The 14486-nt window shown below is 35.3% G+C and overlaps 1 protein-coding gene across 1 annotated transcript in view; it reads right to left on the bottom strand.

The window, feature by feature from the left end:
* Positions 1–8690: 8690 nt before the first annotated feature.
* LMBRD1 (LMBR1 domain containing 1) overlaps positions 8691–14486 on the bottom strand; it is a 134551-nt gene continuing 128755 nt past the window's right edge. The window contains exons 15-16 of the mRNA XM_032864443.1: positions 9403–9494; positions 8691–9259 (exon numbers count right to left, since the gene is read on the bottom strand). Coding sequence (XP_032720334.1) covers positions 9143–9259; positions 9403–9494 — 209 coding nt within the window. The 3' untranslated portion in view covers positions 8691–9142. The remainder of the gene's footprint in view (positions 9260–9402; positions 9495–14486) is intronic.

Raw genomic sequence — 14486 nt, 5'->3', positions numbered from 1 at the left:
GTTGAAATTGCTTCTTTTTCTGTCAAATTAAAGAGAAGAGAAAGATAGTTTTGAAAGGGAGAAACACAAAATCCTTGGAGATTACTTCAACAACTAAATAGGGAGAGGCTGACATAACAGACAGCTACCATGTTGAGAAAGGCTCCTAGGGGTCGTTCATCTTTGATAGTGTGAAGCTGTATTTTTATACCAAAAATTGACACTTGATGTAACATAGGTGAAAAATTAGAGTTCAGTCTTTATTTTTTAAAAGATTTTATTTATTTATTTGAGAGAGAGAGAAAGAGAGCAAGAGAGTGAGAGAGCACAAGGGGAGGGCAGGTCAGTGGGAGAAGCAGACTCCCTGCTGAATGGGGAGCCTAATGTAGGACTAGACCCTGGGACTCTGGGATCATGACCTGAGCAGAAGGTAGTCACTTAACTGACTGAGCCACCCAGGCACCCTAGAGCTTCAATTTTTAAAGCTTTAGGAAAGGATTAAGACTAAGAAGACATAAAGGTGAGATACAAAATTAATTCACTATGTTTTGGTATTTACATTCTTTCAAATATTGCCACACCAATTTGCCCTAGTCATAATATACTACATAATTTTAATTCCAAATTTCAGAAAACTATGGAATGGAATGGAAAATGAATGGAAGAGCTCCTTTGACAGGGACAACACTTTATATATCTTTGTGGCTCTCCACTTCTGTTCATAGTCAGCCCACAGGAAGTGTTACTAAATGAATGAGGAAAGAAATCTGTGTTTTTCACATTACTGCTCCTTTGGGAAGCTCATCCTTTGAACCTAGACCAAGAACCCAGGTCTCAAGGCCAAACTCAAAAGCCTTCTTAGAGCATGTATTTGCCCGTGTGGTGCTATTGGGTTGGAAGTATGGCCAATTGGAGAATATATGCCCCACCCAAAAGTATTCTTATTCATTTTAGGTTTAAAACTTGTGCCTTCCTAAGGCTGCAGGTATGCACAAGAGTCTTTGGTGACATTGAGTGCCTACTATGTGCTGGGTGCTTTGAATTCTTTTGATAACTCAGAAGGTTGAGTAATGGGAACCCATTTTACAAATGAAGGAATAGGCCTATAGAAGTAAAACAACTTGCTCAAGTTCACCCAGCTACTAAGTAACTCAGGTAGGATTTTGATCCATGTCTGTCTTTTCTACTTTAACCACACTGCTGATGGAAGCAAGCTTGTTGGAGGTGTGAGTATGAGGAAAAATCTTACATAATAAATTGCAAAGTCCAGCCTCTGAAGTGACAGCAAACATTTCATTTCACTGTTTTTGCACTCGATAATGATAGTACATGTATAGTATTTTATTCACTGTAAAAGAAAAAAAAAAGCTTTACCAGTGTTATTTTTTAAATTCACAATGTTCCCATGATGAACTGAAGAGAAATTCTTCCCTTTCTGCATTTAAGAGAAAAAACAAACAAACAAAAAAACCACCAAAAAACCCTACAAGACAAAGACTATAATGTAATCTTTTCAAAGCAACCCAGCAAGGGAGCACAATGGCTTGGGCTTCCTCATTAGTGCTCTAACTACAACACACCACTGCTATTGGAAATAACTGGGACGTTGCATTCTCTAATTTCATTATTCGGAGTTTTGAAATACAATTTGAAGAAAATAAGATCTCTAAAAAAAAAGAGACCTTAATAGTGATGAATTATATTATAAAAGTTCTTTAATGCCTCAAAAATATTTACTCTCTAGGGTTTCTTACACTCTGAGCTTTCATAATATAATCAAATGCTTATTTTTTAATCTATTAGGTACTTAGCCTATAGGCCGAGGTAGAGGATCATTTCTCAAACATAAAGTGTGTGGAGACTTGATAATTAAAGAGCATTACGAAATAAAGGAAACCATCTTAGAAATAACAATAGCTAAGAAATACTGAAGGTTAGCCACCTAAAAAAGCACTATACTAAACATTTCATACTAATTTAGTGTCTCTAATAACCCCATGAAGGGGATAGTATTAACATCTCAATTTTACAAATGAGGGAACTGTGATACACACAAAAATTACTAGTACAATTTTCAACCCTGGAGTCACATTTATAACTCTCTATGACCAAGAGAGAAATAGTATACAAACATTAGAAGTGGAAGGTACCTTATAGATCATGTTGTCCATCATTTCTCCCACAGGGTTCCATGTAAGAAGATATGGGTCAAACAGATTCCTGTCAAATAGATTTGGAGATCACTGCCTTCTCCTCTCTTGGTCAGTCACAACTTCAGATTGTTTAACTTCTTTTACAAGTTCACATCACCTCAGAATAAAAGTTGTTTATCCATTAAAAAAAAGAACTATGAAACATGCTAAAAGCATTTGAAAAAGTTTTTTGTATATATTAACAATTCTCCTTCCATAATTTTATATATGTCATTAGCCAACTTCACTTTGTTTAGCAAAACTACTTTAAGCAAAATAATTAATTCAAGGTTGGCACACTACAACTACAAATCCAAATCCAAGAGAAAAAAGTTTTTAAGTTTTGTACAGGTTATAAAAAGAAAAAAGGAAGGAGAATATATGATAGAGTCCTTATGTGACCCTGCAAAGCTTAAAATATATAGTACCTGCTCCTTTAGAGAAAAAGTTTACCAACCCTTGGAATAATCAAACACTGAAAGGGGAGGTACAGTCTAAGTAGGCTTTTCTTGTATGAAGTAAATATGAGGTTGTTTTCTCTATTCCACTACTGGGATAACTAATTTACAGAATTAAGTGGCATTCAAACCAAAATGTTTACTAAGTGTACTTAGCTTTGACAGGCAAAAACGTTTTTAAATTTTTTAAGATTTATTTATTTGAGAGAGACAGAATGCGAGTGGGGTGAGGGGCAGAGGGAGAGGAGAAGGAGAGAGAAAATCCTCAAGAAGAGTCCCCACCAAGTGTGGAGTCCGAAGCAGGGCTCGATCCCACAACCATAAGATCATGACCTGAGCCGAAATCAAGAGTGGGACACTCAACCAACTGAGCCACTCAGGTGCCTCCGAAAAACACCATTCTGAAAACTCCGGAGTATAAGAAATAGAACTTATTTCTGTAACAACTTAATTTCTATTTCTCATTCTACCCAGGGAGTTGAAAGTTAATGCCAATTTGGGATTCTCTTCTTTTTCCCAGGGTTGAGAGTAATTTTGAGAGGACATGTGGTTACAAAGTACCACATGTGGCTACTGCTGAAACAGGCCTTCCCTTTTCTGCTCCTTGATTATTGGTCTGTCTTACCTCTATGCAGCCTTCCTTCCCACTCATATGGCCTTTTCAAGACTTCCCCACAGTTACCTCCTTACTGTCTAAGGCCATTATAACCAGTCTCTTTCTGGTTGGAGAATTTATTGCCTGTAATTGTTAACACTTGCTTGTCTCAAGTCTTAGGCCTTCCCTAAGCTTTAGAAGATACCACTCTTAGCTTCACTATATTCAGTAATACCTCTCATAGCATTTGTTTACATTATAATTACCTATGTTTTAATTTGTTTGCTCCATGGCTTCTAAATACCTTTTGAGAATAGGCACCATTTTTTTTTTTTCATTCATGTGTCTCTTGTTCATAGCAGTGTCTGATACATATTAGGCCTCACTTTTTGGTTCATATTAATGAATCACTAAAGTCTCTCCATTATAGAGGACTTTTCAGACTTCATCATAGTTTGGTCAGCATTTGAGTTACTGTATACATCAGGAGTAAACATTACATTTCCCTTATTCTTCTACTGGACAGACTGGTATTCCATCAAATGAGATTTTTGTGAACGTGTGTAAATATTTACACACATACACACAGTCCTGAGGTCTTTAGTGGAACACTGCATCAAAAACTAATAATGTTTTATAGTGACTATCATAATTAAAAAAGTTGCAGATAAATGTAGTAAAAAGTGGAACTAGAGCTGGTGACAACATTAGATATTACCAAATTTGATAGAGCTTTTCATTAAATATTAAAATAAGGTCCAGACAGCACATGGTAACCACCAGCTGGATAGACGCTGAATGAACTTAGTACAAATATAACAATTATTTATTTTAGTACACATTTTGTCTTGGCCTACAAATACCCTATCTCTTGATATGAAAGTAGAATAGCTCTAAGTGCCTCCTAATTTCTCCAGGTATTAACTTTGTTGCCTGCCCATCCACTAACCAATAGAAGACGTTGCTTTACATACCTGTCAAGTAGCTCAACCTTGATCAGAGTTCCATCCAGTAGCCTCAATGTAGAGCTGAAGCAGGTATGAGCTGATGAAGGAACCATGTGGAAAGCTACATACCTCACTATACTAGCTTAGTTCTCTACAGAAACATTATCCCTAAATTATGACTTAATATTTGCTTATTGGCTTTGTTTTGAGAAGCAAGTTTAACACACTCCCCGTGAAATCACAGTTGAAGACAATGGGTGGTTTTAGAAGGGGGTCAGCTGAAATTCAGTTAAACACATTGATATGTGTCCAGGACTGCGTCCAGGGCAGCACAACTCAATCTGGGAAAAGTGGACAGTCTGGTCATTTTGGAGGTGGTCTCTGCTGAAAAAGAGGGGGGTACTTAATCAAGCATCACCAAATACCTGAAATGCCCCTTAAAACTAGTTATCTCCCATCACTTGAACTCCATGCTCAAATAGCGTTCTGATCATGACATGAAGAGAGAAGGTGTTGTGGCTTAGAAATGAGAGCATTCGTTACTGGAATGTTTTCCATTTTAACTCAAAGTTGATAAAAGTGATTTTTAAAATGTATTCGTAACAGACACATACAATCTTAGTAATTATTGATAAGGTCCAGTTATTGCCAAGAACCACTCAGCTACAAAGTCCTAGACCAAGTTCTGAAAGGTTGGGGAATATTTTCCTTAATCCTAGAAAATCAGTAGCTGTCATCCAATGCCTGGAATATGTAGGAGATTGCGTATTTGCTGAGTGGAATGAATAAATGATGTACACATGAAGCTAATTCATTTTGAGGCTTCTTGGTAGCCAACCATATTTCTTCCTGTTGTTCCCAAATTCTGTCTCCTTGTATATGCCTATTTAAATTTTAGTAAAGACATTTGTTCATTGTTAACATTCTTTACATAAGAACTCACAATGTAACTTCCTTCTAAGTTTTGGTGCAAGAAAAATTGTCTCCAGGAAAAACTACGTGCTTCCTTTTATCAAATGCAAAAACTTCATCATCCATCATAGTCTTTTTGTCCTTGCTGCCAGGAAATTCAAAGATATATTTACATACTATTGCAATGATTATTTTATCTCCTGATAACATTTCTTTTAAATACTTAATATTTTGTTACATTTTAATATACTATTTCTAAGTTTATCCATCTGAAATATCTACTAACTTCTCATGGAAAGAGAGAATTTTTGCCTGCTTGAGACAGTTTCCCCTTGCTTTCTTTTCTCCCCCCAGCCCCCAAATTATTAGTATTTTATAATGCCTTGTTGGTGTCCTTTATAACTTTTTTATAACTTTAATATGCCCAGACCTTTCTTCTTTGCTCCCTCTACCAGAGATCGTGTCTCTCAATTTCTTTCTTCATGTCTCCCCTTTACCACTCTCCTGTGAAGTAAGGACATTAATACCTTCTCCCCTTAGGTCTTCTTCCATCAGCTCTTTCAATCTTCCAACTTTTAATGGCTGTGTTTTTACATTGTCAAGGTTGCCATTTACATTCAGTGCTATAATCAATGCCCACTGTATTCTATAGATTAATTCTGAAACAGTGTATTACTGTAGCTATCATTCACCGAAGAGCTCAGTAGTATACTTTGAGATATTCTTTTCTTGTATTGCTTGTTGTTTTTCCTGGAGCTCCTTTTTTTTCCCCTTTTCCTTTAAAAAAAAAAAAAAAACAAAACACTACGCATTTTCATTTTCTTTGGTATAGTGGCACTGAGACAGAAGTCAGTTCCAGTCAGTTGCAGTCGGCTCTTTATTTTGCCAGTATCTTGCTGCATGGCTGAACAAATTAATTACTTGTTTGAAGTTTACATGGAATAAGAGGGCTTTGACCTTTTAGAAAGTCATCACTATGGATGATCTCTAAATTAGGCATTTTCAGAGGACTTCAAAGAAAATACATCCTTCATTAGTGAAGTCACAACACTTAAATGAGCTTCATAAAATATAAAGTTAAAGCCATTCCATGACTGAGAGGGAGGAAAAACAACTTTGTCAGAGTAAAAGTAAACTTCTAAGTAGGCAAGAGGCAAATGTATAGAATGTAAGAAAACATATTTAAAAAATACAACTAGCCAAATAAAAAGCTAAGTTTGGTCTAACACAAATAAAAACAGAAAATATTCCTAGCAGTAGTAAAATGTATACATAGTATTCAAGACAAACACGGCAGTATTTTCAAAATACAGCAAAATAAATCTTAAAAATAGGCTAAATATACATTCCCCTTAATCTAATGCTTTATTATATAGGCTTAATCCATATATTCAGACTTTGAGCTTCTAACTAGCAAATTCAGCTATCAACTGTGTGCCTTCCGTGTGCAAGGAACTATTCTAGATACCAAGGATGACAGACCCAGAGGGGTGTTTAAGGACTTACTGTCCAGAGGCAGGAGACATGAAAGCCATAAATCACAACACACTGTACAGGGTGCCATGTGAGTATAGAAAAGACCACCTAACTACCTGGGGACTTAAGGGAGGGGTACCTGAGGAGATAATGTGGAAGCTGAGATTTCAAGAATAAGGATTTTCTTAGATAAAAGGAAGGGAAAGGTATAGGAAGAAGGAACAGTTCAACACACACGGGATAGGGGAAATCCGAGCCATTTGGATAATGCAGAGATATTTTGCTCATATAACCAGTGTGACGATGACAGAGAAGCAGGATAGTCAGGTAAGAAATACACCACAAAGGCTTTATCCATTACATTAAAAAAAAAAAAAAGGATTTCATTATAAAATAACTGAAAACTTTTCACAGGAAAGAAATGAAATAATCTGATTTATATTTTCATTATCAAGGAAAGACTGAAAGAAGTCAGGACTTGGCACAAAATCCACTGAGAAAGTTCAAGAAGTAGTGTGTATTAGTCTGTTAGGGCTGCCATAACAAAATACCACAGACTGCGTGGTTAAACAAGAGAAATTTATTTTTTCAAAGTTCTGGAAGCTAGTAGTCCAAGATTAAGATGCTGGCAGGGATCGATTCTCCAGAAGCTTCTCTTCTTGGCTTGCAGATGGCCTCCTTCTGTGTCCTCATGTGGTCTTTTTCTCTATGTGTATACATCCCTGATGTCTCTTCCTCTTCCAGGAGGGCATCAGTCATACTGGATTAGGGCCCAACCTAATGGCCTCCTTTTACCTTAATTACCTCTTTAAAGACCCATCTTCAAACATAGTCATAGTTACTTGAAGTTAGGACTTCAATCTAAGAATTTTGAGAGAACACAACTCAATCTAAAACACAGTGACTGGCAATGAGAATGGAGAAGAAAGGACAAATGGAAAGATACTTAAGAAGTAGAAATCAAATAGTTGGTTGGTTGAGGAGTTGGGGTACACAGGAGATAAGCAGGTCTGCCTGATTTCTGGTTTAGGCAATGAGGTATACGCTGGTACCATTTGTAAAAACAAAAACAAAACAAAACCAAAAACGATATAGAAGGAGGAGGAGGAGGAAGTTTGGTATGCCCAGTAAAATGAGGAGTTCAATTTGTAATTGAAGTCATGATTTCTAGTTAACAGGTAAGTTAAGCTTTGGAGTTTAGGAAAAAATAATGTACATATATTAGTAATAAGACATATAGATGGAAACCAAGGGTATAGGAGATTGTCCAGAAAGAAAATACAAAATAAAAACAGAAGGGAAGGGAATTTGGTAAATAACATTAAAGGCTGCATGAAGAAGCCAAACATAAAGGCTATGAAAGTATATCTAGACAGACAATCAGAACAGAGCAAAGTGGCACAAAAATTAAGGGCAAGAAGAATTTAGTGGGAGATGGTTGCTAATTCCTAAGACGTTTGCAGGAAGTTAATGATATTTTATTTCAAAGATGTGTTTTTTATGAGTTCTAATTTGTGCTTTTTATGAGTTCTGATTTGCTTATGTGAGTAAACTATAATACCATTTGTAATGATTTCTCACTACCCAAAGTGTGTTCAAAATACCCTATCAATATTACATAGCATTCCTTATAACTTTTGAAAAGAATAAATCTTTTGAATGAAAAAATAATTTTAATTAAAAAAATTTTTAAAGCCAAAATATGATGTCATATGTAAGTTGGTTCTGTGCCTGGAAAGGAGCCCAATATGGGGCTTGAACTCACGACCGCAAGATCAAGAACTGAGCTGAGATCAAGAGCTGGATGCTTAACTGACTGAGCCACCCAAGCACCCCAATGTCACATACCTTAAACTAATCAGTCAACTAATTTTTTTTTCCCTGAAGATCAATTATTCTTGACAACTTTCCCATTTATGTTGGAGGGCAAATTTTGAGGTTAGCTATCTACAACAATGTACATGCCTTAAATATGACAGAGATGGTAAGATACCTAATGGATTAATATCTGAACAATACAACACATCTTGGAATGAATGCTGTGATCTTACAACACAAAGTAGCTTGAAATCTGCTCATGAAATATATTTGAATGGCATTAATGATTTAATGTAGAAAACAGAAAACTAACTGCATAGAGGAGTAACATTTATTTATCAGCTATATCGTATTATACTTAGACAATCAGTTATAGACACTTTAGAATTCCACATTACTCTAGAGACCCAAATGCACAGGTACAAGTGATTTATTATGTTTTTAAGAAGTGACAAGAGGGAATATTAATTCTGGAAGATTTTTAATCAATTCAACACTATTATACACTAGAGAAAAAAAATTTCCACAAACATTCCCTCACAAAGTCCATAGTTTTATATTTACATAGAATTATTACAGCAATTTTAAATGTTAATCTATGATACAATAATGTTACTTCAGATAACATAAAAAATATAGTTTTTTTAATAGCCATGCTCCCATTTTTGACGAAGCTAGTCAGTTCATCCTAATGTTAGTTTAACACTTTAAAAAATGCATAATAGACATTCAGTCAGCCTTATAAAACCCCTAAGACAGAGGCTGTCAAACAGAATAGACAGAGGGCTCATCATCACTTATGTCTGAATCATCTTCATCTACTCCTTCAATGACTGATTTCTTCCCTTTACAACAGGATACAATTAATCCAATCAAGAATACCTGTAAATTTAAATAAACTCCATGTTATTTCTTATATCTAAAATCATTCAGAAAGCAATGAATTTAAAATCCAATGGCACTACTGTTATACAAATGGGCAAGTAAGAATCAAAAATTATCCCCAGGATACCTGTACTACTTACCACAAGAAAGGCCCAGTTACCAAAATAGTATGCAGCACTAAAGAACCAGAACTTATGAAGGAACAGGTATGTCCGGGTAACAGTACATTGATCTATAAGGTAAATAAGGACAACAGTGAGATAGTTTCTTTCTTGAAATGGACTATTAAAAATATATCTATAAGATTATAAACCAAAACATACAGTCATACAGTCAGTAAGTTTTAAAGATAGGATTGAAATCTAGGTTTTTCTCCAAAGCCCACTCCTCCAGTGTTAGTACAATATTAAATTACCAAATAATATGACATTTAAAAAGATGAATGCCACCAATGTAATCCTGGCTCTTTGGTATAAGAAAAATTATAGTGGACAGTTCACTTTATTTGAAATAGAAGCAGCATTTTAACCTAGAGTTCCAAACATGTCTTAAACTAAAATAGATAAGGTTTTCCTGATGAAGGTAAGAAATAAAAATTAACAAAGTAATCAGATGTGATTATAATTAAGTTGTACTTTTCTAAGAATCCAATTCTTAGGACAGCTCAAATTTGAGAGGTGTTTTGAGATTTTTTTTTTTCATTTTAGGAATGCTATTGAAAAGGCTGCTGGTCCTACAGAAATACAAAATTGTTATTTACTGATACCATTTGAATTTTAGATTAGTATTTAAGCTTGAATTAAAAATAGATCATATACCAAAAGCAATCAATCATATACTTTTCTCTTTCAAAAAAATGCAACCCTAAAGAGACAGTGGCAGACTGGTTATTTAACATTTGTGTCAGACTTCATACTAATTTTATCCAAATACATTATTTCCATTAGCTTACAAAGTCCTCCATATAGACATAGGTCTGAGAAATAATATCTAATGAAATATTTACTTAAACCATTCATAAAGGTCTGGGACAGCAGAATATAATGTATTTGACTGAAAAATTATATATTCTGCAGCTAACAGAGGATTCTAACCTTCCAAATTTCAGAGGGCCTTTACTCATTACAGAAGAAAATCCTTACCTTACAAGGCAACTTCTTTTTTAGTCTATCAATTACAAAAATGATTATGATTTCTTCATATTTTAACCAATATTGACAATAGGAAGAAATTCCACATGCAACTAGGAGACTAATATCACACCCTATTGGTAATTAAGAAAATGTATTATTGGTTTCTAATTTTATGAACTCTCTTTTCAGTGTCAATACATAAGTGCTATTTTCTCTTAGAACATAAAATTGAGCTGGGAATTCTGTAGCCCAGTTTATTACACAAGGGTTCTAATACACTTTATTTGGGGGGTTATCGCATGGTTTTCTGAAAAGTAGCCTTTAGGTTATAGTTTATGCAAATATAAGACTTGTTACATAAAGTTTTAGATATGTTATATAAATATATAGATAATCTAAATCTTACCTGGTTTAATCCCTTCCACTATACTTCAACATTTACTTCTGAATTATTCACTACCAACTGGACAAAGCAATCTTTTTTTTTTTTTTTTTTTTTTTTTTCCCCTGGCAGAGAAACATGCAGTTTAATAAAGAGGCAATATCTTCCTTTCACAAGCTGGGACTACCAATCTAATGATGATCTATTGATCCCCATCCCCACAAGGGCCTCCTTCAAATTTTTGCTCTCTTTCTCAACAGAGAAGTCTAGAAGGAATATTCAAAGCTTCCTAACAAAACCCAAAAAGGTTTTAAGCAATAGTGGCTGAAAAAATGTTTCTCTCCTCTCCTGTGGTTACTAGCACCCAACATTATAGCTGGGTGCTGTGCTGGGAGCTCAGTCTAGCAGAGGAGAAACCTAGTCAGGAAAGCTGTTAGTCATTTACTCTGCTCCCACAATACTTTACTCTCACCTCTATTACAGAACTTGCTTCAAAGTAATATAAGTACAGCCATACCTCAGAGATAGAGCAGGTTAGGTTCCAGGCCACCTCAATAAAGTGAATATTGCACTAAAGTGAATCAAATGAACTTTTTGGTTTCCCAGTACATACAAAAGTTATGTTTACACCAAATTGTGGTCTATTAAATGTGCAATAACATTATGTCTAAATAAACAATGTATATGCCTTAATTTAAAAAAATACTTTATTGCTAAAATCTAACCATCACCTGTGCTTCCAGCAATGCATAATCACTGATTGCAGATCACCATAACAAATGTAATAGTAATGAAAAAGATGAAAATTTTACAGAAATTACCAAATATGACAGAGATATGAACTGAACAAATGCTGTTGTAAAATGGCTCCAACTGATTTGTTCATGCAGGGTTGCTGCAGACCTTCAATCTGTAAACAATATAATATCTGCAAAGTGCAATAAACCCAAGTGCAAAGAAACGAGGTATGCCTCTATTCGATTTGTCACTTTTAGATAAGCCTGAGTATTCCAAAGTATGCATCAGTGTACTTGGCATTCATATTCAACATAACTGCCAAACCAAGCTAAACTTTTTAAAAAGGGTATTTTATTTAAAAATTATATTGCTACATAATACATTTTCTAATTTAACTAAAATCTGACAAGATTCCAAGGATGTCAAAACAAGATACCTGCATATGTCTTGAAAGTATAACTAAAATGTCCAGTATGGTGAAGGAAGAGCCCAGACTGTGGTCTCCGAGAAACTTAGTGTCAAATATCATTTGGCTCCTTCTTTGCCATGTGAATGGGAAAATCTGAACTCTTCAAACTCTGTGCATGTAAAATGGAGATACCACCATATTTCCTTATAGGGTCATTCAAAAGATGAAAAGAGATATACCAAAATCTCCATACAGTTAATATTAATTTTTTTCCCACTTCAAGGTATAACTGAACCCATGATAAAGAACACAGTTCTCAAGAGCTGCTCAAGTGGTCTCAAGGAAAACAACTAATATAAAGATTTTATAAGTAGTAAAGTAACAGCTGTAAACAGTAAACAGTAGTAATGCTTAGGCATCAGTATCACGACTACAGCGTCTATGTTCATTATTTTTCTGTATCTATAGTCAAAAGTGTCACCAGGTAGACCCCAACACCTGACCTTTACTGCCCACCCCCTTACATTCACTAATCTCTATTTTACATTTTTCCTTAAGCTCTTCTTTCTGGCTTCCTTCTTAACTCAGGCAAATGAAACTGGAAACCACCCCTCAGGTGACAACTGCCCTGAAAAGACCTCCCGCTGGCCCGCACCACTCAGACCATTTGAACTAAAACCTTAACTTGTGCCTGTGCAGATGGACCAAGGAGTGACACTTGGAATGACCAGCAATCACCTTTACCTCACTATAATACTAAAATCTCTGCCCAAAGAAGAGCCACAGCCTCATTCACATAACATCTAACATATGTGTAGACATGTTTTCCTAAGGTTCATGCATAACCTTATGCTTACCTCCACACAAAGACAAGGCTTCCCTATCTAAATATTCATTCATCCTAACTCTAAACAAACAAACCCAAACAAAAGGTACTCATTCACCCCTTCTTGGGGAGTCACAGCTTTGGAAGCCATTCTTCATGATCTCCTTTTTGCCACAAATAAAAGTCGTCTTTGTGCAACGACTCAATCTGCTGCAGTTCCTGACTCACCAAGAAGCAAACTTGCGTTGGTTCAGTTACAAATACAGATACAAACGGATTTGGTGAAATTTGAATATGTATAATTCAGTAATGTGTTATCTCCTAAGCAGTAATAAGCCTTTAAATAAACATAACCAATTTGAATGTTTCAAAAATGAAGAGAAGAACAGGCTGGGATTTATGCAAAGAATGCCTATTCACAATTACTTTAAAAACAAGAACAGTATGTTCCGTGGTTTAAATATTACATGAGCTTCATCTTACAAGTATAAACATATTTGAAAAAAGTCATTCAACCTTCTCGGCATTGTTACAATGTTCTAAACTTAAAAAATAAAAGTTCTATTAGCCATTGCCATACTTAAAGATACTTTGGGGTAAAAAATTCACTGAATTAGAAATCTCAGGGCCAGAACAAAGATTTTAAGACAGAGGCTGAGCTAGCAGAAGCAAGTAAAATCAAATCATTTTTCCACAGAGGTCTAATAATCCATTCAGTGACATTTTAAATTGGCTTATTATATTCACTGATTCTTTTGCCCACCACAATAAATATACCTTAAGTATTTTTCCTTATCATATTATTTTACATGTTTACCATTTTCAAAGGTTGTAGATTTGATGCAAACCTTCTAACACAAGATTAAAAGGTAGTCATTGTTAGGTATATGTCATTATGTTTATATTTATATAAAGTGGTATATGACCACAGAAGAATTCTGGTTAATAAGTGCATGCATATATTTTATATTCAAGTGATGATTCCACACTGAATAAACAGAAGGGGCTTCTCTCCTCACCATCTGTCATCTTCTAGCTGTTTACCTGAATTACAGATACCTAGGAGAACTATAGATGTCTTTCTGCAGTTATTTAAAAAATAATAATTAGGTATTTTGAATTTGGTTTGACCTTCAAAGTAAATTTCAATCACTGGGTGTTTCATTTAAGGACTGTATTCTAAAATCAAAAATGTTCAGGAAACTTCTGACTGTTGTTCCTCAAAAGGAAATATAAAAGTTCTAATTAAACTAGAGTACAATTAACAATGAAAAGTTAAAATAGGGGGGCACCTGGGTGGCTCAGTGGGTTAAAGCCTCTGCCTTCGGCTCAGGTCATGATCCCAGGCTCCTGGGATCAAGCCCTGCATGGGTTCTCTGCTCAGTGGGGAAACTGCTCCCCACCCCCGCCCCCACAACTCTCTCTGCCTGCCTCTCTGCCTACTTGTGACCTCTGTCAAAGGAATAAATAAAATCTTTAAAAAAAAAAAAAAAGAGGGGCGCCTGGGTGGCTCAGTGGATTAAGCCGCTGCCTTCAGCTCAGGTCATGATCTCAGGGTCCTGGTATCGAGTCCCGCATTGGGCTCTCTGCTCAGCAGGGAGACTGCATCTCTCTCTCTCTCTCTCTGCCTACCTCTCTGTCTACTTGTGATCTCTCTCAAATAAATAAATTTAAAAAAAAAATCTTAAAAAAAAAAGAAAAATTAAAATAGGGGCTCAGATAAGACATATTTTTCT

Source organism: Lontra canadensis, unplaced genomic scaffold (genome assembly GCF_010015895.1).
Source record: "Lontra canadensis isolate GAN:19392208 unplaced genomic scaffold, GSC_riverotter_1.0 scaffold27, whole genome shotgun sequence".
In the NCBI taxonomy this organism is placed as follows: Eukaryota; Metazoa; Chordata; class Mammalia; order Carnivora; family Mustelidae; genus Lontra; species Lontra canadensis.
The sequence above is the reverse complement of the archived record's forward strand: the minus strand, read 5'-3'. Positions and strand labels throughout refer to the sequence as shown.